This window comes from Gadus morhua, chromosome 11, assembly GCF_902167405.1.
Source record: "Gadus morhua chromosome 11, gadMor3.0, whole genome shotgun sequence".
NCBI classification, from domain to species: Eukaryota; Metazoa; Chordata; class Actinopteri; order Gadiformes; family Gadidae; genus Gadus; species Gadus morhua.
The window spans coordinates 15,410,365-15,435,782 of NC_044058.1; the positions used below are offsets into that span (position 1 = coordinate 15,410,365).

At 42.1% G+C, this 25,418-nt stretch overlaps 2 protein-coding genes across 2 annotated transcripts in view; both read right to left on the minus strand.

Annotated features, from left to right (window-relative positions):
* Positions 1 to 3,928: 3,928 nt before the first annotated feature.
* mchr2 (melanin concentrating hormone receptor 2) lies at positions 3,929 to 12,941 on the minus strand. Its single transcript, XM_030370246.1, has 5 exons — positions 12,641 to 12,941; positions 9,422 to 9,631; positions 7,244 to 7,438; positions 6,320 to 6,439; positions 3,929 to 4,565 (listed from the first exon to the last, which is right to left on the minus strand). The coding sequence occupies exons 1-5, from the start codon at positions 12,826 to 12,828 to the stop codon at positions 4,235 to 4,237; spliced, it is 1,044 nt and encodes a 347-aa protein (XP_030226106.1). The 5' UTR covers positions 12,829 to 12,941; the 3' UTR covers positions 3,929 to 4,234.
* Positions 12,942 to 15,481: 2,540 nt separating this feature from the next.
* Positions 15,482 to 25,418, minus strand: part of me1 (malic enzyme 1, NADP(+)-dependent, cytosolic) — a 64,941-nt gene continuing 55,004 nt past the window's right edge. The window contains exons 7-14 of the mRNA XM_030370244.1: positions 25,051 to 25,160; positions 24,392 to 24,489; positions 22,979 to 23,092; positions 21,855 to 21,960; positions 19,676 to 19,818; positions 19,049 to 19,222; positions 16,878 to 16,976; positions 15,482 to 16,255 (exon numbers count right to left, since the gene is read on the minus strand). Of these exons, the coding sequence (XP_030226104.1) occupies positions 16,088 to 16,255; positions 16,878 to 16,976; positions 19,049 to 19,222; positions 19,676 to 19,818; positions 21,855 to 21,960; positions 22,979 to 23,092; positions 24,392 to 24,489; positions 25,051 to 25,160 (1,012 nt within the window). The 3' untranslated portion in view covers positions 15,482 to 16,087. The remainder of the gene's footprint in view (positions 16,256 to 16,877; positions 16,977 to 19,048; positions 19,223 to 19,675; positions 19,819 to 21,854; positions 21,961 to 22,978; positions 23,093 to 24,391; positions 24,490 to 25,050; positions 25,161 to 25,418) is intronic.

The window sequence follows — 25,418 nt, forward strand, 5'->3', positions numbered from 1 at the left end:
CCTTCATTAGCAAATAAATATAGACAGGTTTTCACTTGATGATGGGGGGGGGCCGGGGGGCTGTTGTCAGCCTGCTACACTTGTAGCAACATTAATTAAATAAGATTTGGGCCGTGTTCACACGTGTCACCTAGCATTTTAGCGCTGAATCCCACGCAGGGCGCGAAGCCGCATCTAATTACAGAATAAGTTGTCAGGACGTTCACACGCTCGCGCTGGGTATCGGCGCGTGGTACCCGCCCGCAAAACAACAGGCTGTCGCAAAACCTGCACCCGGCTCAGCCTCGCGGGCTGCAACCTGTGCTGAATGCGGTCCTCCCCTAGTCCGATGTCTTAGTCGATTAGTCACAGCACCGCTCAAAACACCCGTCTGGGGTGCAGGCTGTGAGCAGGGTGCGGAAAAAAATGGACTTGGAAGAAGAAAAATTTGGACAGAGACTCGTAACCAGTTCAGCGTCACTAAATAATGGAGGTTATTCAGTTCACGTTCAGTTCTCTCACTGGATGGATGGATGGATGGATGGATGGATGGATGGATGGATGGATGCAAACACACACGCACATACACACAGCAAATGACTTCAAATGGGATAAATTAGATAAAATGAAATTTGACACCTAATAATCAGTATCTGTATATCTCCACTAAATGATATTCAATCATCATACTGGCGTTGGCCACTATTGAAGTCCTCATTCTATTTACTTGCAGTCTCTTGTAGTCACCAGGTATTAGGAGAAGGCTTACTAAGTGCGAAGTGAGAAGGCTTCCTATGAGTCCTCCAATGGAAACTCTATGCTCCCTCGCCCAGCTGCTGAGGACACTCACACACTCAACAACACCTCAGAATGTAAGGGTATTGTTACTTCTTGGTGAAGACATGGTTTAGAGCCCATCCTACAGGATTTAAGAGCCTCACAATTGTTGGTCTGGTCAACATAGACCACAATGGGATAAACACCCCTGATTTGGCCATAGATGACCTCGACCCTTAATGACCCTTAATGCAAAGCATTGACGAGTAGAACTGCCATATTGGATCTTCCACTTTTGAAATTGTCAATATTTATTGATCAACACAGATGTTAGAGGACTGTTGTTATTAGGCTATTATTTAAAAAAAACATTTTTGTGGAAAGGGACCATTCCCACTTCTGCATCTACCTATAAAGATAATTACTAAATGTGGAAATGTATTTTCTGATAATAAACTGTATGGATATTGATATAATATATATTTACGTACCAGCTGCCCAACCGTTCGGTTCACCAGTCTCCCGCTCACCGAGCTTGTTGGCCTTCGAGGCCTCTCAGACATCGCCATCTGCTGTTCACAAAGGATTCCGGCCAACTCTCGTGTGGGGATGTATTTTATATGAAGGAGATGGAGAGAGATGTAAAGGTGATCTCCCAAGACATATGGACAAGCGAATGTAAACAACAAGGTCACAACGATGTTTGGGTACAGCTGTGTGCATCCCTCAGTGAGAGTGCGAGTCAGGATTGGGAAGACCAAAGGTTGGGGCAAATAGGGGTCATTGTTCATCAAGGTCCTCAGGGTCCACAGACAGAATCTAAATTAGCTTTTCGTTTTCCAATTTATTTTTATATGCTGGCTTATGGCACTTTATCCATTGCTTTAATTTATTGTTTAATTGGTACATATTTGTAAACCCAAACTCTATGTCGGTGTACTTAATGTGATTTCTGCATTTGTCCGATGCAATCTGTAAATTTGCAGCACTTTGATACAAATCTGGTTTCTTTAATAGACTCCTTACCTACGATATTGTTGAAGTAGAGGTCTAAGCAGCACCAGTGCTGAGCGGGGGAGGTCATAAGACGAAGACTATCAAAGTCATCCTGTAAAAGGTGATTTTGTCGAACAAGGATACTATTTTGGCTTTAATTCTAATGCAATTTCCTTCTCAAACATTACAAAGACTGTTCAACTCACGGTTATCAGGAAAATCTTCCTATCTGTTTCATTGTGGCCCTATCAAAAATTATATAGGTCTACCAAGTAAAAAAAAGCAAAGCAAACAAATGGACCTTGTGCAGGCTGCAACTAAAATAAAATACATGTCTATATCTAAATATTGGCTGGTTGGTGAACTCGTTTAAATCCTGTAAAAAAAACTATTTCAGCTTGATGTAGGCCTATCACGCGAAAACAACTTGCCTGGTTGTCTTAAATGGCGTGACGCCATCAGAAGGGGCCGCCGTGTCTTGGTGTAATTCCACACCTGAACAACAGGGGTCAACAAAGCTCTGAAAGTAGGCATTCATCAGAGTCCAATAATTTGCCAAAAGGTGAGTGCTAGCCTGGTCCTCCTTCAACTACTTCAGACTTCGTAACTTGTTACATTTTTAACCATTACATTTTTTCAAACGTTTAACAAATCAACACACTTGTGTCTTCAATTATATCTAAACAGAATCTTGACATAATTTGTATTTTTTTCAGAATCTGTTAAATTTGGTATATTTTCAGTTGAACTTCTGTTAAGTCTAGAGCGTGATGACGTCAAACTTCACACGCTCTAGCTTCGGCTAGAGCGGATCACAGCTTTTGTTGTTCCAGAGCCTAAAAACGTCAATAGGCCTATTTAACTTAGAAACACAATGTCAAGCTTAAATAGTTATGTTATGTCTTGTTACACTGGCGCAAAGATGATTAATCGATTGGAAATATTATTGTTATATATTTTCAACCTCACATTGCACTACAGTAGGCCTACTAACCGCATTTCTACAGGAAATGCATTTTCTAGTTAGTTAGTTGTTGATACAAAGATTCGGCAGTATTGATCCAAACAAATGAAATAAAATACTATAGTAATACAATAATAACATAATAACAAAATATACTATTTTACTGTTACCCTGTACTCTGTTAATAGCTAATAACAGAAAATAATCACAATGAAATGATACCACCCACAAAGGGAAAAAATATTATTATACCATGGTCTGGGGGAATGTTCGATTCTGATTGGCTGCAGGATGTGCATTAACCCCTGATATACGGACACCTGGAAGCCCCGATGTCACCGCTGCATCGTGTTGACATTGAGACATATTGATCACTGAGTGTGTGTGTCTGTGTGTTTTTTTTTGGGGGGGGTCCCCCGAACTCCTGACCTGAGGCATAGCTCCACAACATGTCTGGTCTGGCTGCCTTGATATTGATCACATGATTTGCTCTGGGCCACTGCCCTTGAGAGAAGATGAGATCCGACCAGCCAGAGTCAACCAGCCGTTCGGCCACAGCTAACCAGAGAAACACTGGCCAGCAGCCAGTCTAGACGGGTGCTTGGTTACCAGGAGAAAAAAAAAATCCATGAAGCGATTGACCCGTTGATTGGAATATTTTATTCTTCAGAGATTTTCTGGGTCAGTTTCATTCATCTGCTGGAGAAAAGTTTAAGTATAGCCTATCAAAAAAATCAATTTGGTGAATCATAAATAATGATAAATTGAATCATATAATTCAGAATGATTCATAATACACGTATTCATAAGCGCTGTAACACTTTTTCATTTCGCATGAAATGCATTTCTTGCAATGTTTACAATTTGACTCTAGGGGGCCCCATAACACCATGAGATACATTCAACAGATAATATCAGTCTTTCATGGTACCGAGTAGCACATTTGAAAAGTTGTAAAAACTGTTTAAGTTTTTACATGTGTCGTATGTAAAAACTATTTACATACGAAAATAAGTAGACTATTCGTTATGTCTTTATCAGTTATAAAGCCAAATTAACCTCCATATTAAGGTATTTTTGTAATATTTTTTTTCATTAATATTTATTTAGTAAATATATATATATATATATATATATATATATATATATATATATATATATATATATATATATATATATATATATATATATATATATATATATGCAGTGGGTTGCATAGTACTGCTATAGAGGGATCCTGATCCAAACTTGACTGAAATGCACAAAGGTTTAAAAACATAGTATACAATATAAATATCGACTCAAATGGCGCTCTAACGGTAAAACGTGTGCTATTGCATGCACCCTGTTACTGATCTGCTGCAAACGGGACTTGCTTGTGCAAGAGAGCGAATGACTGATGAGCAATATTGCCCCGCCCCTTCAATTAAAAAGAAAGTCAATTAAAAAGTCGGGAACGCAACAAAACAATAACATGCGGGGTCTAGCTCAAACAAAAGGGGGAGGGGGGGCTGGCTTTCACGCGTAGCTTGAGTGCGGTGTGTGGGCATGCGGCGTGCGCTCTTTCTCGACGGCGCTTCGTCCGCCGGGGATGCGGGGCCCGGTCAGCCGACGCCTGAAGTGTCCGCTAAGCAGGATGTAGATGAAGGGGTTGATGCTGCTGGCGGCGTAGCTCAGACACACGGACAGGTAGTAGCAGGTGTGGTAGGCCAGCGAGGGCCTCCGCACCGTCAGGTTGACCAGCTGCAGGATGTGGTAGGGCCCCACGCTCAGCAGGAACACCCCCACCAGAACCAGCACCATCTTGGTCAGGCGGATGGCCCGGGCGCGGGGCAAGTTGCTGCTGTAGCTGTAACATTTGTAAAGTTGTTACAACAGGTAAGATTCTATGTGAATTAATGGGGTCCGCGGCTATTTAGAGAGCGTGCCCGAGCTTGAGTTAGCGTGACGCCCCTGATCCAATGACCCAATGGGTCAATTCAATCTCCTAGGTGGGATTACCCGATTATATATGGAAGTAAATCTGTGCCATTGGAATTCGAAAAATAAAAAGCCATTGAATTATGCACTGAATATTTATGCATTGAAAAAACGTAGGATTTTGCCTCATAATATAACTTTACATTTTCAACCAAACATTTTCACCATTATTTTTCAAAGTTAAAAAATTCAACGTTAAAAAATTCAACTTAAATATTTTCAACGTCCCAAAATTCAACATGCCAGTCACCTGCAAAATTCAATGTATGAAATTCAGCGTTAACATCCGGGGACCAAGGGAAGAGCAATCTATCCTAGATGCTCTATCGCGGTCAAGCAATGACAGCGGGAATAAGAGCGTCACTCGCTGGTTCTTTCATTCTTGATACAACGTTAATTCTAAACAGCATTTTACACAATAGCCTATAATAGGAGATGCTGTATGGAGGTAGATTTGTGTCGTTATTATGCAATCAAAAATAATAGGTTTGAGAGCAAAACTTTCCACACTGCAATCAAAAAATAGGTTTGAGAGCAAAACTTTCCACACTGCAATCAAAAAATAGATTTGAGAGCAAAACTATCGACACTGCAATCAAAAAATGTTTTATTGCAAGATAAATTAATGTGATAAAAAAAATATGAATGGGAATCCAAAAGTTTTGTTTGCAAACCCAAAAGTTTTGTTTGCGAATCCAAAAGTTTTGTTTGCGAATCAAAAAGCTTTGCTTGCGAATCCTAAAGTTTTGCTTGCGAATCCAAAAGCTTTGCTTGCTGTTGAGCTGAATCTCGTGGGCGGGACCTACGCCAAAAGATGTAAGACACGTCTCTATTGGCCAGTCTCGATCGGAGTGACAGCTTGGCAACATCCACAGTTAGTAACGAGAGAGGGAGTTCTATTTCATGTAGGCTACGCCGTCTAGGCTTCGCCTTATGGGCTTGTCCCGTGCGCGCGCTTGCGTCCCCTGAAAATCCCGTAGGCCTCCCTGTCAGCCGACAAGGAGACCATGGCAGAGGAGAGCAGGGCGATGTTGTTGACCGCCGCCGCGGATTGAGAGGCACAAACGAACAGGCCGACAATCTGCTTCTGGAGGCGGTCGGGGGGCAGCGGCTTTTCGGATGTTGCCAAGCTGTCACTCCGATCGAGACTGGCCAATAGAGACGTGTCTTACATCTTTCTGTTATAATGCACACCGTTTTTGTTTTTTAACACCCACTCACTCGCTCTCCTTGCTTGACCACGATCTAGCATCAAGGATCGATTGCTCTTACTTGGGTCCCCCGATGTTAACGCTGAATTTCATACATTGAATTTTGCAGCTGACTTTGACATGTTGAATATTTTTTTTTTTTTTTTCACAAGCTAACATTCATATTTGAAACGCGAATTCATGAATGAACAGGCCTGAATCACAAAAAAATCCACATGAATCATTTGATGTAATAAACACTTCATCTAGCTAGCATGTGGGTGTATTGCTTCATCTTACAACTTTCAAAGGAAGCAATGTGTCGACCATGCCCACTATGAAGGTGGTGCAGCAGCAGCAGCCTCACTTTCAACAGGCTAGGGCTTTCATTATGTCATGGATACACGCCTGTAAAGAGCTGAGGCTGGCTCACCGCTGGGCCTGCTTGTTCTTCATGTACATTCTCCAGGTGTGAACCACGATGAGGATGTAGCAGGTCAGAATGAGGGGCAGAGGCAGAAAGAACGACGTAATGGTCTGATATAAAGTGTACCTGTGCAGTAGAGAGAGACAGATGGACAGTGATAAAGAGAGACAGAGATACAAAGAGAGAGAGATTATAAACTCTACAGAGTCATTGCCATATTGTCATTGCCCAATGAACAAATTGAGCATATAGCTAAAAGAAATTGATGTGTGAAATGCGCTGTGATAAAATCAATTTGAAGTTGATTGCCCACTGACTCTTGCATTTTATAGGGTAAGGATTCTGAACAGCACACTGGCTGGGTGATAGTGGAGAGACATAATCCTTGGCTCTCCTATGCTTATGAGGGACATAAGTGTGCAAGTGTTTAATTACCTAACATCACTAATTGCACTCATTTAATGTGCCTTCATCTCTCCTAGGCCCTCCCTTATGAGGGACATAAGTGTGCAAGTGTTTAATTACCTAACATCACCAATTGCAATCATTTAATGTGCCTTCATCTCTCCTACGCCCTTCACTTATAGGCACCATCCAGGGGTGTCAGAAAACAAGGTACACTGGGAGACAAGCACTTGCTTTAACTCACTCACACACACCCACACGCATAGGCTTAGTATCCGGGGGGGGCAGGGACTGGGATGCAGGGGATACGTAGCCAGGAGACCCATGTAACTTAGACAGAATTTTCAGTGCTTTCATGCCTGAATCGAGAATCTACTTTGAATCGGGAATAATTTTGAATATAGAATCGACTCTTGAATCGAATCGTAACCCCAACGATCAATATCGAATCCCAATCAAAGCACCCCATTACATGTGAAATGTTGGAAGAGGGGAACGTGTGGGAAGAGGACTCCCTGATCTCACCAGAGGACCGCGCTGGGGGAGACCAGGTTAATGCTGCAGCTCTCCAGGCCATCAGGGAAGCGGATGACCTTGGAGTGGAGCCAGACCGGCACCACCAGCAGCACGGAGACCCCCCACACCAGCAGGTTGAGACCCATGGTCCTGGATTTGGTCCTCAAAGCCAGCAGGCGAAACGGATGGACAACGGCACAGTACCTCAGAGAAGAAAAAAATAAGACATCGAATAACAATGACTCACAAGGGAAGATTAAGGCTTAATATATGCCTGACACAACAAAGGGAGTGATGTTATGGTGAGCAAAGACTTTGTTAAGCAAACCTTAAAGGGGAACCAGTTAGAACAGGGATTCTTCTTAGAGAATTTATTTCTATTGAAATCATGAAAATCAGTCAGTACTATTCCTAAATTCTTAAATCCGATGATTTGTCTGGCAAATAAATTATATAAATTGATGTGACTATGTACTTCAGAGCTCAGATGTACTTTTGAAAGAACTTAGGATGTCAGCTTTCTTATACCATTTGTAAACCATAACTAGCAATGTGCTAAACCATAACATGATGAAGATTTTACATAACTCGTTGTCTATTACAGGGTTTGACCGAAAGTCATCTTTATGTGGCTCACACCAAATGAAAGTACTATAAACTCAGATTGTTACCGAGACATGCACACACACTCTTTATTAGTTTACCTTATAATCTAAAGCAGGCCACTAAAAAAGGTTTCCAAGGAACTTGTGTGTTTAGGGGTTTTGTGTTGTCAATTTTAACCTCTGTAACTGTAGCACCAGTATTTGCTGCACCAGTGTAACAACAGTATTTACAACATTAAAACAGTTCCTTAACACGATAAGATTGAGACATAAACCAAATTCCTAATCCCAAAGGAAATGCATGTGGCTGGCTGCCACACATGTCATCCAACTCTTTCAACACAGGTAACCATGGTTAGTTTGTATGCTTGCTATAACAAGATTGGCAGCCAGATGGTGAGTGAGGGCCGCCTGTGAGGAGAATGGAGGACAATTGAATCTAAAATGGATTATGCTCAGAGTTTCTTTGCATCTTACATAGCTGGAGGAGGGATTGCCCTTTCCACTTATCAAGAATGAGTCTAGGCAAAATGTGGTATCACACAAAAAAAAAAGTATGTTAAGATTGCACATAGACTGGTGAGATATCCAAATCAAGGTTGTCCAACATCAAGGGCTGACTTTGTGCTGGTGTAGAGTATGACAGCCACTGGTTAGAAGAAAATGGGTGTGGGTGACAGCAGGAACAATAAATTTCTACAATTGTGCACTGTAGTACTCATGTTTTCATTGTGAGAACAAGCAGGTCTGAGGTGCCCATCCCTGCAATTACTACTTAATGGCCTGTGGGCATCTGTGTAACTTTTCTGCTTCTCGATGTCAGGCAAGCAGAGTGGGCTGAGTCTGACTCTATTCCACATGGTGCAGCATATATTGTGGTCCCCCACGCACAAGGTAAGCCATTTGATGGTCTTGTAAGCTGTCAGTTTGGAGGTTCATGTTAATGCAGATACAGGTGGTGCGTTAGCCTGAACCTTTTATTAGCCCCCGCCCTCTCCAGTGACTTTAGAGTCTTTGGGCTCTAAAGTTCTATCTTATCTTATCTTATTAGATAAAAGATGATTGTCCGTATGAGTGACTACAATGAATCCCCGTCCTAAAACATACACAATCTGCACCTGGAGGATCAAGGAGGACTCCAAAACAAAACACTCCCTTGCAGTCCATGTGGCGCTGGAGTTTCTTTGGGCTTTTGCTTGAAAGTAAATTGTTCGCTCATAATCTTAAATCAAGGCAGTTGAGTCTCTTAGGAAGGAAAGTTAATATATAATGAGGTCAAAGACTGTGTCTTAGCCTTTCTTCCATTTTAAACTTTTGCTCCTTTAAAGGTTCTGCATGGTAAGATTTGTGAGTTCTGAAGAGAAAGAACAGAAAAGAGTTTCTCTGCTATTGGGAAGTGTTGCAAAATCGAAATAGGCTTTTTACAGAGTTAGGGGCCGTCAACCCGTACTAGATATTCTCTTCATTCTCTTTATATTTCTTTCACATTAAAAGCTTACAGATGAGATGGCTACGGCATTTCAAACGAAAGGTAGCTCTTCATATCCACAGCACCTGAAGTGACTGTCACTGCAGGACTCACCTGTCCACACTGACAGCGGTCATCACCGCTGCACACGCCACCTGGTTGCAGTTGTCCAGGGAGGTGATGACGCGGCACAGCGTACTGCCAAAGACCCAATGGCCACCGCGCGCCCACTGGTGGATGAGGAAGGGCATGACGGTCACATGGACCACGTCGGCCACCGCCAGGTTACAGATGTACACGTCCGGCACCGTCTTCTTCACTGCCCTGCCCACCACAACAAAACATTGGCCGGTTCCATGCCCCTTCGATGATTCATATTTGAATTTAACTCTCTAAACTCTGACTTTTCCTTAATCTGTTGTCAACAAAGTGACAATAGTCAACAAACTCATGGTGACATTATGCATTGTTTGATTTTAAAGTTTGAGCCGCAGGATTTAAATACGTTAAATAACCGTCACCTATCACATAGAGGGGTGTAGCCACTACACGTTTTGTTGACCGGAGAATGTCAAAAAGTATGTTTACGTCTTGATGTCAGCTATTTAAATAACTCTTGGAAAGACCGCGGATTATATCCTTGTATGTATGCTGTCTGAGCTGGAAGGTATTAAATATATCATGGAAGACATTTGGGGCACCACCAGCAACACATTGTGGCTGCACTCTCAGAATAATTCCCCAGGTAGGATCAAAAACAGGCAAACACTTTCTTTGCTCTCCAGTCTGTCCTCTGCCCAGCTCTTTCGGAGGTCAGGAATCCTTTCACGAGGAGCCTAATGGCCATGCTGCCTGTTTACTATTCCAGAGGATGGGCCTCGATTTACAGATACAAAAGGAGAAAAGCCTATAGCCTACCATGGCTCTCTGGTTTCACCATTTGTATAATTTCTGAATATGTTTCTATAATGTTATTTGTTTTTCTGTTTGCTGTGGAGAAGGTTGAGACAGGTAACTTACCTTGAGCTAAGGTAAGTGATTAAACCCTGGATGACTTATCCCTGAGACCACAGCTTATTTTGTCACCGCAGCATTTAAGCATTGAGAATTCAAGCCCTTCAAGGGACCACCAAAATGTGGTGTATGTATGAATGTAGAAAAGATCAAACAAAACAGCCTTAAGGGAATTCCCTCACAGGCTGATTTAAGATAGAAATTCCTTGTTCTGTCAGTTTGTAAGAATCTACTTAGTAGATGCTATTAATCCAAAGCTCATTATGATGATTTCTTTGGATTCTATAATTAAAAGGCCCAGGCAGGGGTTAATAGGCAGCAGTTTCTACAACAACTTTTCTACACTAACCACTTACTGCCATTCAGAAGACACAGCAAGTGAAGAGATGTCTGTGTGGGGGGGCATTAATAGCTGATGTTTCCAATGTTGGATCCACCTCTTTAGCATTACAACTGTGATGTACCACCTCAAATGTGTGGTCTTCAAGAACCTGTGGCACCAAGTCTGAGTGATGCACCACAAGCCCAATTCGTAGAGACAACAGTTAGAAAAATCAACAGGACGGCTGCAGAAGCTCTGTCAAAAGTGCTGTTTTTGAGGACATTAATTACATTATGACTCGGAATGACAGGAATTTTAACAAGCAGCCAATGCAGCTATCCAATCAAATCACAGGTGGCAGTGAAGCCTGTGTGAAGGAAGACAGCGTTCTACCCAGATGATTTGCTTCCTATTTTACAACAGCAATCTAATAGGTTTATTCTGCATTGAACAGATGATTTCTAGCAGACCTTGCGTGGGTCGGGCTAATCACAACCGGTTAATTAAAAAGGGGGTAGGTTTGATTGCTACTGGAGGAGAGCCCTATGAGCGCCATTTAGGCATTTTCATAAACAACCACGATGGCTGCTTCTGAAGTGTCATGCGTTCCGTTGCCTTGATTGGTATTTGGTCCATTCAATCACGTCCAGGCGCATTTTTGTCTGCACATTGATTACACCCCTTGAGGATTAGAAATTACCTGAGAGGTTCCAGACTAATCTACATTTGCTAATTGCTCTGGCAAGGTGAGGCAAGCTGATGTATTGTTTGCCTTTTGTGCTTTCATAGTTAAACTGATAAACACGATATGTGTGCTTCCTGATGTGTGTCGAAAGACTACTTGTTTTCAAGTTAGTGCTTTTTTACATTATCTTTGTTGTTATTCCCATTAGACTCCATCCTCACAGAAGTCTGTGACTGTGACTCAAAGTGCTGACATGTGAGAAGATCAACACAGAACAGTTTGTTTCCCACTATTTGCCATAAGCCTCATTTTGAAAGTGATAACGTATATGATGGGCCCCTGATCCTAAGTCACTCATCCTGATGACGGCCTCGGCTGGCATTAATTAATGGTGTAGCTTTGCACCGTGAAGTGTGAAATCCTCTAGCCTCTAGCCTTTAAAGTTGCTGTAACATTCTCCTTTGATCACCGTACACTGTCTCCAATATGTGAATACCGAGTGTGTATAGGTTAGGGCCCCCGGATGAGGCAGCCAACCAGAAACATTGTGTGGACGGCCATCTCTTATCTAACTGCAGAGTGAGAAAGCTATGCCTACTACTTAATAATAATGAGTGTGAATAAGTGTAATTTCTCTCCAACATGTACTCACAATAGAGCCAAGCATTAGAAACATATGAAATGTCCATGATTATATAGAAGGAGGCTTAACATCTCAGTATGATATTGACAGTAATTGTAAAAAAAGAAAGAAAAAAAAAAGCTTTAATAACCATCCTACATTGTGCTGTGTGTAGTATACGTGTAGCTGCATGTAGTGTATCTGTAGTGTAGGCGTAGCTGTCGGGCTATATGTTTATGTATGTTAGCTATGTATGTGTAGGTATGTATACACAGACACACACACACACACACACACACACACACACACACACACACACACACACACACACACACACACACACACACACACACACACACACACACACACACACACACACACACACACAAACGCAGAAAATATATCCATGTATCATATATATCTTTATGAATAAGGCTGCTTATGATTGCATTTTTATTAAAGAATCCTTGCATGCGTGAAGCTTTGCCGACACATGACACGCAAAAATTAATGATTATTCCATCACATTCCATTACATATTTCACACTTAATAAAAGAAAAGCACTAGACTGTCTTATGCCATGTGAAGATTTGATGTTATGTTGTTAATTTGCTCGTTTGATGATCCCTTATATCCCAAAGTAAATATAAAAACGACATTCATATAAAATCAAAAACTTGGTAACTTACCTAAGAATGGTCACTAAGACGAGCACGTTGCCAATAAGCCCAGTAGTACACAGGAATCCGATCAAAGAGGGTAGGATGGTGGTCTCCGTAAAATAGACGAAATTGAACGATTTCGAAATGTTTTGGCTCCAAGACTGATTGTGGTGCTGAGAAGAGCGGTTCGAAAAGGTGCTTATCGTATCGTTCATTGTGGCACGAAGTTAGTGTTTAAACACATCAATCATAACACAACTATTTGTAAAATATTGTGTATGACAATATCCATCTTCAAATCGAGTTTCTACCGTGACTGTTAACATATTCCGCTCACCGGCGCACCTGCAGCAATGACGCGCGCGTCACTGGCGACTCCGAGGTTTATTACGCACCAGAAAAAGACACGCTTGGACCGCTTAGCTTGATATCAACCAAGCTTACGCGGAATCAGTAGACTATTTGGCGTCATGCCATACGCCAAATAGTATTATAATAATTGAGAGGATGGGGGTTGGAAGTTGCAAGTATATTGTGTTTTTTTTTACAATTAACGGTTTTTTGCTTGTCAAAGTAAGTGTTTAACATATCAGGTATAATGACTGCTGTGTCAAAGCAATTTTTTTTTTTTTTTTGATGCACTGAAGTTTAGTTAAGTCTTTAAAGTATAAATTATATTACAATGTAGTATTACACAACTGATTCGTTTTTTCCTATTTTAAACATTGTAGAAAAGCTATCATGCCAAGAAAGATACAGGTTTTATAATTTGCTTAAGGTTACTTTAAAAAATATATAAGATTATATGGAAAAGGAAAATGCATTCAACTTCAAAAAGGAAATCTTTAAATTTACCCCCAGATTGCTCAATTTACCCCTAAAGTGGGGCAAGTTGAGCCACAACACCACTGTTTTTTTGAGAAGTCATATTTACCCAGATCTATGTCATATATGGCCTTTGGAAGAAACTGCAGCCTTCCATCAGAGACGCTCTTTCCGTCACCAGTTTTAAATCTAGGCTCAAAACACACCTCTTCTTCCTGGCCTTTCTTCCCCTTTAATGACATGTCTATAATGTAGGTATATGTAAAAGTATCTGGGTTCTTTTATATGCCTTTTTGCACCATGTACGGCCTTTGGCCAGTGATAACTTTATTTAGATGTTTAAATGCCTTATAAAGATATGTTAGGCCTACTTACCTACTGACTGACTTACTTACTTACTTACTTACTTACTTACTTACTTACTTACTTACTTACTTACTTACTTACTTACTATATGCATTGTTATCATTTTGATTGACACAGGACATCCTGAAATAAAAGTAAATGTTTTCATTGAGGACAACATGAGTAAAAATCGGTTATTCTTACCCCACCCACGGGGACGGGACGGGACGGGGACTTTAGTGCACTGCTGCTCCTTTACTATATTGGAATCTTTTTCTCTCCATTGGAAGGGCTCGAATGTATAGGTACACACTTTAAGGCACTGCACTACATGTATTTACTGAAAAGGGCATCTTTTGGGTCACTGTCATGTGTCAGTGGCATAGAGGGCACCTCATTTCGCTTTATCTTGCTCCAACCGGAAATGTATGTAGCCTGATACAGAAATTACAAGAAGAACATCACCAGTAACCGTGTGTTAATGTCCAGGATTTATGTAAAAATTGTTGGGTGTCGATTTTTTATAAACTGAGAATATCCCACCAAGTCAGAAGTAAAAAGCTCGAACCACTGGTGTAAAATGATTCTGATATCTATCTTTGGAGTGGACAGGAATGATAGAAATGACTTTTACCATCATTTTTACAATTACCATGCAGGGGCATTCCCGATGGCTGGTTTTATCAGCCTCACCTGGGCGAGTCTGGTTGGACTCTGGGCTGGGTGAGGTTGCACATCTGTTGCACATTAAGTAATCAGAGTGCACAGGTTAAACCAGCCATCACCATCAACCACATCACACTCCAATCCATTTCTTATGGGGTCAGATCGGACTCTATCCTGAGATAAGCATCTCAAGGGCTTGAGTACCAGAATGGCCGAACTATAAACGATCAATTCATTTCTAATTCCTCGGTTCGATTAAAAGGGGATAGAGATTACTTTTCTAAGGAGCTGTAAAGACATCAATTGTGCAGAGCTTTATGTGATACACCTTCAGAACAAGCCATTGTTTTATCAAAAAGAGACACATGAATGATAATGTTCTCAGATTTGGCACAGTTTGGTCTCATCCAACTCAATCCAAAGTGTTCAATTCAAAAATAATTTTAGACTCAAATTTCTGTCCCCATCTTTTGTTAATAAACCTAATCTCAGTGGAGCCTTGGCCAAGATAGAAGCAATACCATGATTCAAAGAAAACATTAAGCAGCCCACAAAGTGCTATGCCTAAACATATAGAAAGCTGGAAATAAGGAAGCAATTAAAGAGGATTTGAGTTTGTCCCCAAACCCTTCCCTGACCTTGAGGTAAACACACACAGGTAAGAGGGGAGACGACCGGGTATGGACTTATAATCAATATGAACTGATTGAAGGGACTTGTGGATTGAAGAATCTTCAAGTGTGCACATTTTTGCCATAGATGTAGAAAGATTTTGCCACAAAATATGATTTTAATGTCATTGCGCCAAACTCATTATCTCGTGCTGTAGTCAATGACTGACGATGTGCTGGTTAGGTCTTATAGCATCATCAAAGTGATAGGAAACACAAACTAGCTAGCTAACCAGCCGATTAAAGGAACCCAACCAAAAGTATGGGACAAAGAAAACGAATTACACACAAATAAACTTTAGTTAAAGAACAAGCCTTTCCACGCTAGCTTTCATGTGGGACAGATGAAAAACCACACTGATGAAGCAATATTTTTTAATGTTTATTTCAGTATATTAAAGGATTTTGGAGTTGGCAGTTCAAAAATGGTTTCTTGACATTATGAATGAATGTGCCCTGTCAATATTAAGATTCTACCGATGCAATTTCAGAAATAATATGTAATATCATGCATTTCAAGTACATCACAGCCCCCGAGAGAAGCTGTCTTTTGGATATATATTGCCCAAGTTTCACCATTCGATTCAATGATACCATTCCAGCATACCTGTGTACTGGGGCCGCAGAGAATAACGTTACAGCGCAGCAAAATGAAAAAGCATTAAACGAATCACTGCTGGTAATCATGGATTTTTTTTTTTTTTTACCTTTTATAACCATACCAAATGTATCATCACCCCTATAATCCTCCCAACAACATTATATAAGCGGCCACTAAAATGATCCTCAAAAACACAAAGCTAGACAAGAAAACTCCAGCATTGCGATCATATTGCACAGTTGTATTAAATGACAAAGTCATCTGCCTCCTCTTCCACTCCCACCCTCACTCTTCTCTTCTCTTCTCTGCGTCTCCCCCTCCCTCCCTCTCGTCTCCCCCACTCCGCTGTGAATCTGGGGGTCAGGTTCACAGCTTGCAGCTCTGGAAGGCCATGGCGGGCTCGGGCCAGCGGTAGGCGTCCACCGAGAACTCGTGGTAGTCGGTGCCGTAGACCAACGAGCGGACGAACGCCTCCTTGTCGGCCGGCTCGGGGCGCAGCGTCGCCGTGCCGTTGGCATACCCCTGCTCCAAGATCTACAGGCATGCGGGGGTCGGGGACAGCGATCAATTGACATTATTGGAGGGCCTACCTGTCTATCTACCTACGTACCGGGCTACCTGCGTGGCACTGTGCCCATGCCCATGAACACGGTCTTCCACAGGGCTGGACAGACCTATTGATGAAGCTGGCGCACCAGTGAGCAGTTTTAGGGGTGGCTTTGAATTAGGACTGAAGGGAGGGCTGGGATTTTCATAAGATAGCTCACTCTGGCTGGTTCCCGCAACTTGACTACTGCTTTAATGAGCCGAGAAACGTGTACGTTAATTGATAGATCTTCAGTGTCATAGGTTTGAGTGCTCCACCTTTACAAATGCAAATCCACCTTCTCTGTCCACTGTGTGTGGCTGTCGCCTTTCATGGTTGACTCTGCCGTCGGTGTGTCAATGTGTGTATTAACCGATGTAAGTTGCTTTGGATAAAAGCGTCTGCTAAATGCCCTAATGGTGTGTGTGTGTGTGTGTGTGTGTGTGTGTGTGTGTGCGTGTGAGCTGGACATTTCCTGTCTTCACTGATTTTTAATGCTACCTGCGACTGATTTTAGCCCTTAGGGATACTGAGGAACCTTTAGGGATTCAGGAAGGATTGTGAGCTCACCTTAACAGCCAGTTTGAGGGAGACATCCCTGATGGAGCTGAGCGGAGGGTAGAGTCTTCCTTCGGCCAGGTCCTTCTCAGTCACCAGCTCAGCGATGGTCTGTTATACAGAGGACACCATTTTAGGAAATACACATACTTTTCAAACGCAGAGGCTTTGACACACGGCTATTGCTGACCCAATTAGGAGAGCTTGGTCTAGATCCTGCCCATATTGTTGGGCAGGATGATGTAGGCTATAGGTATTTTTACACTGCCAAGCCGGTTCGGTCGCAGCTTGGCACGCCCGGTGATTTCACATTCTTATCTCAAGTTTCCTGTGTAAAACTGAGGGGGTCAAATCCCCCGTTTGTCATGGCACAGGCTTTCTTGGTTCACTGGAGAAGGTGGGGCTGCTTGTGGAGTCTAGACCTCTTTAGAATAATTTGCATTAGCCTATTGCATACTCCCGAACGTTTAAATTTTTTTATGAATGAAGACACCCGCATGCAATAACGAGTTCACATGAGTGTAGAGTGTAGACTAGTTCACATGAGTGGAGACTACAAACGCGATTAACTATGGTCAGGGATGTTCGTTACTGTCTAGACACGGTCTAATAAATAGTGAACTCCATCACAGCCTCACCGAAGCGCCTACAGTGCTTAATTCAAACAATCGCAACAAAAAACGCCTGCAGAAATTCTCCAACACCCGCTGGTCTCAGCATGATTCATGTCCACAGTAGCCTATGTCTTCTGTCATTGATCAATATGAGGACATTTTAACCACGATGGTTGAATTAAATCAGAGGGAGACAGCAATTGGAGCTCAAAAGCGACCTCCCACACAAGAGCTATGGAATCATTTGATTTTATTATATGCCTTGTGACGTGGCGTTTGATCTGTATATTTTGGCTGCGCACGTATTTTTGGAATTTTAAATTGCTGCAATCAATTATGTTGTTGTTGACATAGTAATGTCTCTATCTTTGCTGTTTAAGTCTAACAGTAGTCTATGAGTAATATATCAGCGGAAACCACTGTTTTTGGTTGCGAAATTGCGCCGGCTGGGCATTCCGTGGTATTGGATGTGTCTGAATTAAAACACATCCAATACACAGAATGTCCGCTGGTGACGCCACTGAGGCTATAGTAGGCTAGTGATGCTCTTAGCATCCTACGAGTACCCCTGGAGTCCTCGTTAGCTACGAGCGTTTTCTCGACGTTCGTTACCAACGATGCTTTCGGGGAAACGGTGTGAAAACTGTACGATGCTCGTACGACGCACTTCACGATCCACTTAGGTTAACGATGCTTTTGGGAAACTGGGCCCAGTTGTCTTCGAAAGTTAGGTTACTGGCATTGGCATCCTCACATCTGCTGGGCCACGCAGGGTGAAACGTCTTGCTTTTATTTTTTATTCACTATTATTAGCGAATGTTTTCAGTACATGGTGCTGTTGGTGAATGTTTTTCACTACATGGTGCTGTTGGTGAATGTTTTTCACTACATGGTGTTGTTGGAGAATGTTTCAATACATGGTGTTGTTGACAGATGTATGAAGGTTACCTTTCCTTCAGGAACGCATACATTGATGATGGGATTCTGCTAGAGGCTAGAGAAGCGAAGGGAGCTGGAGAATGAGCAGTCTGCCCTTAGAGAAATATCTAAGGGCAGAATCCCTCTATCTTTGACAGGGTCTCTGTGGCACTCTGGGTCTCATAACTCCACAACTATTGGTGAGGAAGTACTGTGTGTGTGTGTGTGTGTGTGTGTGTGTGTGTGTGTGTGTGTGTGTGTGTGTGTGTGTGTGTGTGTGTCTGTGTGTGTGTGTGTGTGTGTGTGTGTGTGTGTGTGTGTGTGTGTGTGCGTGTGTGCGTGTGCATATATAACATCACAAGCACCAGCAAGAACCTTGAGATAAATTCATAAAAGGCATTTCTATTACTTTCTTGGAGATAAAAGCAATCGAGGAAGAAGGTACTGTTGCCCTTTGGCAAATTATATTATGGCAAAAAGATTGACATTGGAGGGAAACAAATCCCAACTTTGCAAAGAGAGATACTCTTGAATACCAACTCACACTCATCAGTCATATATGTATATATATATATATATATATATATATATATATATATATATTTATATATATATATATGGTAAGATGTGGAATGAACCCAATCAGGTGACCTCTGCGGTGATGAGGAACACTTCGTCGGGGATGTGGCGGAGGAGACAAGCGGTGACGCCCAGCCCCACCCCTGGGAACACGTAGGCGTTGTTTCCCTGGCCGGGGAAGAACTTCCTGCCGTCCTCCAGGGTCACGGGGTCAAACGGACTGCCACTGGCGAAGATGCCCCGACCCTAATAGCACAATATCATTTTTTTTAATAATGGCACTGGTATAAAATGGTTTGATTGTCTACCATGAGCTCAAGTAAACACAATATTAATATATATATTTTAATGAATTGCTCAAACAGGTAAGAAGCTGACTTTAACCCACCCGCCTGCAAATCACCTGCAAATCACCTGCATGTTATCAATGCTGATTTGTAACCAGGTACAACTGTGCTCCAAGTCAGGTCACGCTGGCCAATTATTCAATCTGCAAAACTCTAATAACTTCCCTTCATTCTACCTGTGTTTTAGGAACTGTGAATGAAAGTTGGTTGTGGGGGGGAATATGAAAGTATAACCACAAGAAAACAGGCTGCCTACTGACAAACACCGGTACATGACGTACGTGTGTGTGTGGTTGTGTGTGCGTGTCTGTGTGCGTGTAGGGCAGTGAGGCCAGCCTAGCATGGTCTCTACCTCTGTGAGGGTGTAACACTGCTCAGCCGTGCACTCCGCTTTACTGGTGGGGTTACTGAGGGCGAAGATGATGGGCCGTTGGTTGAAGGAAGCCATGTCCATGATGATCTGCTCTGTGAAGGCCCCTGGGATTGCCGCCACACCTACCAGAAGGGGACCATCATCATTGAATTATAATGCAAATAATAATCGAATCAAAAGTAAGGCTGCTGGTTCGATCTCCGGCTCCTCCTAGCTCAGTGTCGAGGTGCCCCTGAGCAAGGCACCTCGTGATAACTGCTCACGACGAGCTGGCTGTTGCCTTGCATGCTTGACCGCACCGTCTGTGTGTCAATGTGTGTATAAATGGGTGAATGTGAGGCACAAACTTCAAAACACTTTGAGTTGCCACAGGCTACAAAAGCGCTTTTTAAAAATCAGTTCATGGCCGTAGCCAGCTATGTGGTTATCGATGTTATTTAAATTAAAATACATATCATATTTTTCTGTCTACAATTTATAAAAATTATAAATTACTAATCATGCCTATAAACGGAACACGAGTTGACAACTCATCTTCAGGGGTAGTATCATTCTATAATATATTAATGTTTCTCAAACTTTGTCCTGTAAAACATGAAAAATAAAAACCACGCAAGAAGGCTACTTATAAAATGTTGAATAAAGATAATAATACATTCTAAACAGCATAATCTAATTATGATTTGAAACTCCTATCTAAAACTTAAAAACATATTTTCTTGACACAGACATCGTGTACAAGCCCATAACTTTTAGGATGATGAGTATTTGATCGTGAGAAAACATTGTTTTACCGCAAGTTAGTGTTAAAAAGAATGAATGAATGCGGGTGCGCGTGTGTGTAAAATAATTAATGAAAGCAGGCGCGCGTGCGTCCATCTGTTCAAACACACGCAAACTAAACACGTAACGCATAATACAGTCCATGGCAATGTATATTAACGGTGGGACGCATGCATATTAGGAACACAAGTCGATAACGATAATGCATACAATACTGGTGAGAAACGATGTTTGTTAATGTATTGCGTATATCATTAAATAGAACCACAGTTACCGCATATCATATGTGTTTTAAGTTTTCTTTGCCGAAATTTATTTGAGGACTCAGTGTTTCTGAAGTTGTGGAAGAAAACGCTATTCCATGTGTGAATTAGGCCATATTATTTGGCCATAAACTGAGCCATTCGAAGTTTGAAATTCATGTGGTCATGCATCTGTCTCGTCGGAGACTGCAAACGCGCTGTCAAAATATCAACTTGTCAGATTCAAATGCGCTCATGGCTCTTAAAGGGGATGGGAGATGGCACTCTCATTGGTTTATTGCACGTTACGCCCAAACCACACCTACGGGTAATTAGGCTACTTCAGTCCAACCCTTTTTAGATTTGCGCCGGGCACAAGAGTCATTTATGCGCCGGTAAAATAGCAACATCGCCATAGAACCGCTCGCAAAGCGACTTGCGCTTGGCGCTTCTCACTTAAGTTTCAGACCGTTAAAATAGGGTCCATTGAGTTCATAAATCGCCAATATTTGCATGCATTTACTAAGATGGATGTGTTTTGGATGATTTGTACAGAAAGTATGATGTACTTTCTCTCCAGACTGTTAATGGTCACAATGTAAAAATATTATGTATACATTATTATTATTATATAAATCTATTACAGCTAACTACACAAAGCCTGTGACAGGAGAAAAACATGAACGCTTAAGGGGCTGTTATCAAGGATGTCCCTGGCAGATGAATGGGACGGTCCCTGCCTTGACGGTCAAAATAGACTACTAACTATGTTTATAGGCAAACATGTCCTACATATGCCCCCATCACTGAAAGCACTAGAAAGGGGTAAGGCTGCTTCTCAATTAAACTCAGCAGAGAACCAGGTGTCCCTGATAGAGGAATTACACAGGTCCCAGCTTTATCCCTTCGCTTGAAATTTGGTGCCTTTCACCAACAAAACTCACCATTGAAATCTTTGTTGCCCTTTTGAAGTATTCTGGTAAGACAAATGTCTCTCTTCTTAAAATTATTGGTTCATTAAAAAAAAGGGTGCTTTCCTTTCTAAATGTCCTTCTACATTCTTCACTTCCTCCAATCCTCACAAGACCGTCTTTTGGCTCTACAGAATAATGGAAAGGAAACGTGTTACCTACCGATGATGGCCGTGGGTTTTAGCTCCTTCACCACCTCCTCCAGTCTCCTCATTTGGGGATGTTCATGAGCAAACCTCAGCTTTTCATGGGTCAGGCTATCTCGTCCCTAACGCACAGAGACAAAGACAGAGACAAACACAGAGGCAGTGACAGAGACATAGTCAGAGAACAGGAATGATTTGCATATGTGTAAAGACGACTGGTGAATGGAAAGAGTGGGTGAGTGAAGAAGTGAGTTATTGATTGTTTGTGTGAGTGAGAGAGTGAGTGTGCAAACGTTCAAAGGCTTAGGCTGTGAGAGGTGTAAAAAAGGCAATGTCAACAACTTACAAACAATTTATGTGTGCAAGATTAAACTCTAAAGTCACACCAATGTAAGGGTGCTAATGAAAAATGAAATATAAATCGACGTTTGATTAAATTGTTTCATCTTCGAAAGAGGGTTTTCACTCAATTGACTTTCCCAAATCGTGCCCACACAATGGTCGGGTTGACATTAAGAATGAAAGAACATTAAAGTCCAATCCATGACTTCATATTATCTTATATCCTGCTCCACACCGCAAACCTTTCTGGAGATGACTGATATAGACCTTTGGTCGGTATTATACATAACATGTTCACCGTTCAATGGAAGACCGAAGATCAGTGTCCGGGCTCATGGGCTCAACACAGAACCCCACATTCAACCTTGTCTCAGCTAATTTGGCGGGAAGCTCAGCTTCAGCATATGAGTTAATGCATTTCTAATCCTTTTTTTATATAACAGACGGGCAGGGTCTGGCTCTCTTCTCTTGCACTCTGCTTTCCTCCCGATATATTTCCCTTAGCTTGTGCCACCTGCTACTCATTTTGGTTGACTGCATATTGTACACAGCAACCCAATACTTGATAGAGTGAGACTGCCATAAAACATTAATGTGACAAAGATCAATACAGCTCTTTAGCTCTCCATGCTCAAGAATCTAATAATAAGAGTATGGAGGTGGTGCAATTTTCCAGCAAAAGGTTTATTCAAACGTCAAATGTGTACCTAACGGGAGAGAGGGATTGGTTGGTTTAGTGTGTGCATGTGTATGCGTGTTTGCAAACTCTGCATGCACAGAACCATAGAGTCAGACTACCTTCACAATGAGCCCCTTGGAGTCCACCATCCAGATCTTTTTCAGACAAAGCTCCTTGGCAAGTCCTTCCTTTTCCATCGCCATGGTGATGAGGTCAGCGATTCCCATGGCTGCCTGGGTAAAGAATACAAGTGAGTTTGTCCACTGCTGACCGTATCTATATAAGAGATATACCGTGACACTGGATATAACACACAATGTAATACTCAACATTGGTCAACTGACCAGGCTTATATAGGAAAGACATGCTCCAACAAAGGTTTCAACATGTACCAGTAGCACAGAGTAAGCACAAATTTATAAATATATATATTTTTAATGCATTAGCATTTGTCAACAACAAATGCTAATGCACAATGTTCTATTATTCTAATACCTCCCATTCAACATTGCTTTTTGCTCTGACAAAGGTTTCAACACGTTCCATTAGCACAGAGTGAGCACACTTATACTGTAAATGTATATTTATATTTTAGAGCACATTGTATGGGTTCAGCTAACTAAACTTTTAGTATTTTTTTTTTTAATATCTTTGGGAACTTTCAGACGGTTCAATATCTCCGATTTGGGCAAAGCTGATTGACTCAAAATGGCGTCACAAACTATTTCTCAGATGGGGCAAGCCTTTCTTTATATTTATATGTCTTTTTATACCTTTTTTTTACTGTGGTTAATTGTTCAATTCATAGAAAAGTCATTATGTCAACAAAAGCGATTCAACAAGGAAGCCCAAATTCCTCCTCAGCCCCCTTCCCAGCCATACGTGTTTTGCCGGATTACCGATAGTTTCAACAAGGTCGTACAACGTTACCGTTATCGTACAACGTTACCGTTATCGTACAACGTTACCGTTATCGTACAACATTACCGTTATCGTACAACGTTACCGTTATCGAACAACGTTACCGTTATCGCACAACATTACCGTTATCGTACAACGTTACCATTATAGTACAATCTCACCGTTACCGTACAACGTCACCTTCCGAAGTGTCTCATCTGCGTTGATGCGCGAACGCGTTCAAGTTGGAGCAACAGAAACTCTTCCCACTTCCCCTTTTTCTCCAACTTAACGCAAACACGGCAATTACTGTCATTATTATTCCCACAATGAGGTCAGAGCTGAGTACCGCAGCTCGGTTGCATTTGATTGAAGTGTGAGACAAGCATTTCCCTATACACATCAAAAAATACCCGTTGACCCAATCTCAGAACGATCAGCGGCAGTAAATCATCAGCGAGATACTGCGGGACTGAACCGCCGTAGATAGGATCACATCTTGACATTGATGAGTCTGCTCCGGATTATCACTGGGTGAGATGTCATAATAGCTCTTGCGTCTGAGCAGCCTGTGCATCCCTTCCTATGCGTCCTTATCAGGTAGCCTTCCACCCGCGGGACAGCTCTCATACCTCCCCGGCTCCCTGGAAGACGATGGTGTGATCGCACATCTTGCTCTTGGTGATGCGCAGGGCGGCCAGGAGGCCGGCCACGGCCACGGCAGCGGTGCCTGCAGGACAACATTAATGTCCATTAACGTTAACATGAGGAATATTAGTCTGTGAAAACACAGACGAAACAATGGAGGCGTTATTGGAGGGAGTGGCGGACAGCGTGATGCTCATTTTAAGACCTTCTTGGTTATTGAAAAGATTGAGGATGAGGAATGAGGACGGTGGATATTACGGCTTGTGTTTGGGTCGATTGTCAGTACCACAATGCTGTGGGTGACATTGAACAGGAGCAGAACAAATAAAAACCTGTGTTGGTGGGCTTTCAGAGGCATAATGAGATGCCATGTGAGACGCTTTTTGTGTCCAGCTCAACAATGGAAGCAAAACATTGAGAATAAAAGCACTTGAGGAGAACAGTACAGGAATGAATGGTGGTAGATAGACCACAGGTGGCAGATGAATAGATTGTTTGGCAAAATGGATGAATGACCGGACAACAACAAATACATGGATCTGTACAAGGAACGATGACGTCTGTGGGTATGCAGATACAGGGTTGCATTTGAGGAATAGCTGCCTCTCAGCTTGATCCTGTGTGCACAAGAGTGTGTGTGTACCTTGAATGTCGTCGTTGAACGTGCAATACTGGTCCCGGTACTTGTTGAGCAGACGGAATGCGTTGACATTGGCAAAGTCTTCAAACTGAATGAGGCAGTCCATGCCGTACCTTTTGGTCATTAGAGATGCAGCACAGAAGAAAAAAACAAAATGCATATCCGATGGATATTAGAGCCTTGGCTTTCAAACAGCATGTCCCTCTTAAATGTACTCATTTACATACAATTATCTTGCCAACTACCAACCAGGGATTAATGGAACATAAATACATAAACATGGAACACCCATTCGCCCCCCACACACCCCCACACACACACAGACACACACAAACACATACAAACACTCATCCCCCCCACCTCCACACACA

Excerpts from the sequence above, each read along its gene's own strand:
- mchr2 (XM_030370246.1), bottom strand. The coding sequence starts at position 12,828 with ATGAACGATACGATAAGCACCTTTTCGAACCGCTCTTCTCAGCACCAC. Across the intron at positions 9,632-12,640 it reads GTCTTAGTGACCATTCTTAG|GGCAGTGAAGAAGACGGTGC; the intron begins GTAAGTTACCAA and ends TGTGGTGGGCAG. Across the intron at positions 6,440-7,243 it reads TCCCCCAGCGCGGTCCTCTG|GTACACTTTATATCAGACCA; the intron begins GTGAGATCAGGG and ends TCTACTGCACAG.